The following is a 2,382-nucleotide window of genomic DNA, read 5'->3' as shown; positions in this document are numbered from 1 at the left end:
GAGAATATTGGATGTCGATGTCATCGTAAGTTGAAGCCCACTGTATCATCTATTTTTAAACAATATCCATTCAATATTTTCAGTTATAGGTGCTCTACAAGCACACCTACAATGCATTACAGTAAAAGTGGGTGAGAAAAATCACCGCATCAGACCAAAATTATCAACTGACATAAGGCAGTATAAACATAAAAAACTTATGGCTTCAGTCCTGAACAAATACAAACCTATGTTTGCAAGCCATGTCATGGCTTGCAAACTTTCATATTTTAACAGGTGTAACTTCAAATTATTTAAACTTGTTTGTACATCTTAGAATTTTTAATAAATAACAACCTTAAAATTGCTTTCACTTGTACACATTTCAGAAGTGATATTCTTCATATTGCTGAACAATAAAATGACATTAAAATATATTGAATTATATAATAATAAAAAGTTCAGCAATATGAAGTTATTCTGAGTCATTGTTATGATGCTCAATTTAGTGGTACATATGTTTACTTTTATTATTTTTTTATTAAAGTTTTGCAGTTCTTTTTACCTATGCAGGTAAAATATCCCAAAACTTAAATACAGGTCATATATTTATATTGAAGACTAATCCGATTTTTGATGTGTTTAAGACAAGGACATACAAACTTTTAAAGCTGTTTAAACACAAAAAACTTATTCAAATATGAAACATACACAGAAATCCAATTAATAAAGTATTCATAAAGCATAAATCAAAATATTTAAAGCTAACGTTGTTTCATTTTCAAGATTATGTATTTGGCAAACGTTTTATCTAACTTTTATGCGTACATATTTGTTGCCTGAATTTTGATTTAAAAGAACAGTAGTTGATATTTTATATAAACAATCAAACATACTTAAGAAAATAATTACAATATTTGAGGGAAATATACCTTCCTAGTTAACGTGGACGTGATGCAAGGAATTTTCTTTTTGACATGCATATCAGAATCATTTCGTACGTAAGAAATAAATTCGTACGCAACGATTCCATTGACTATGGTTAGAATACTTAGTAGATCTTTCTCTTGACCGTACTTGTCCAGCATGTCACATAATGCTTGAATAAACCACGATCCGTTTTTCGTATTTTTCCAGGAATAAAATCCTGGAATTGTCGAATAAGCAATGAGAAAATCGGCATGAGAAGGAATTCTATAAACACCCGGAAAGCCATTATCTGTTTCATCAGAAGAAATTAATCCTGTTCCATTATCCAGCATGTCACTTGGACAAGCCTGAATAAAAAATAATTTTGGCTTTCCAGCTAAGGTTGTACATTCGTTTCCAAGAAATTTTTTAAAGATTAAATCAGTCGAATACCGACCATCTTTACCGTATAAATAACCAACACCGCCATATGTCAGAAAGCAACATACAAAACAATCACCGTCTTCTTGGTTTTCTTTATTAATCTTCTCTAACGCATTAATAATTTTTTTGGTGGTGTAGTTGGTGTGGATAGATACATCGAAGTGCATCTTTTTGAAACACCGACTAAGACTCGCTGCATCAGCATTAGTTCCTGTTCTCTCAGGCAATTTTGTATACTGTTCAAAATTTTTGTTATTGAAAATAAGACATTTTCCACGGATAGGATGGTTCATATTGTAACTTTCACTATCTGGCGGAGTGTCCAATATTCCCGCGTTCTGGTTCATATCGTAACTTTCACTATCTGGCAGAGTGTCCAATATTCCTACGTTCTGGTGGTCAGGATCACACGCTATATCTCTCGCGTCAGTAACATCTTCACTCATTTCGTGATTACTTTGAGCCATAACTGTTCTTCCACAAAGCATTCAAACGAACGGTACAAACAATTTGAAGAACGCACAGATACTGTACTAACTCACCGATTACTAAGATATGTTACTGTACTTCTCTGTGGTTACTGCCATCTTAGTACTCTGTAAACACCACATGTTTCGCGACACACATTGGATGAACTGTCAGTGTTACAGCCCCCTATTGGTCTCTTGGCAAGGTGTTCGACGTGTTTACTGTCCATGTATAAAGGAAAGAAAAATAAATAAAAAATCACGGATACTAGACAAATCTAATCAGCATAAAAAAAATTAAGGTAGAGATTCAGAAACGGGTACCCCGTTTTTAATTTTTCAGTTTCGTAACCCAGAAAAACCTCGCAACCACGTGATATCAAAATACCACAAGTAACAGGTGCCTCGTGTTTCCAGTGCCGTTAGGTACATGGCACGGGTGGCACGCAGTGCGTGTTCTCCCGTGCCGGCTGCATCCGTCTCTAAGGAGATCACGTGACGATGGGCGGAGTCAACACCCGTCAATCACAGCCGTATCGCTAGCAGTCTGGAAGGGGTACCCGTTTCTGAATATCTGCCGAAA

At 35.1% G+C, this 2,382-nt stretch overlaps 1 protein-coding gene across 1 annotated transcript; it reads right to left on the bottom strand.

Moving 5' to 3' along the window:
- Positions 1-819: 819 nt before the first annotated feature.
- LOC150074847 (caspase-3-like) lies at positions 820-1,933 on the bottom strand. Its single transcript, XM_090389468.1, has one exon. The coding sequence runs from the start codon at positions 1,818-1,820 to the stop codon at positions 888-890; it is 933 nt and encodes a 310-aa protein (XP_090245594.1). The 5' UTR covers positions 1,821-1,933; the 3' UTR covers positions 820-887.
- Positions 1,934-2,382: the final 449 nt, after the last annotated feature.

Source organism: Mastigoproctus giganteus, unplaced genomic scaffold, assembly GCF_048544385.1.
Source record: "Mastigoproctus giganteus isolate SK-2022 unplaced genomic scaffold, ASM4854438v1 scaffold_52, whole genome shotgun sequence".
NCBI classification, from domain to species: Eukaryota; Metazoa; Arthropoda; class Arachnida; order Uropygi; family Thelyphonidae; genus Mastigoproctus; species Mastigoproctus giganteus.
The sequence above is the reverse complement of the archived record's forward strand: the minus strand, read 5'-3'. Positions and strand labels throughout refer to the sequence as shown.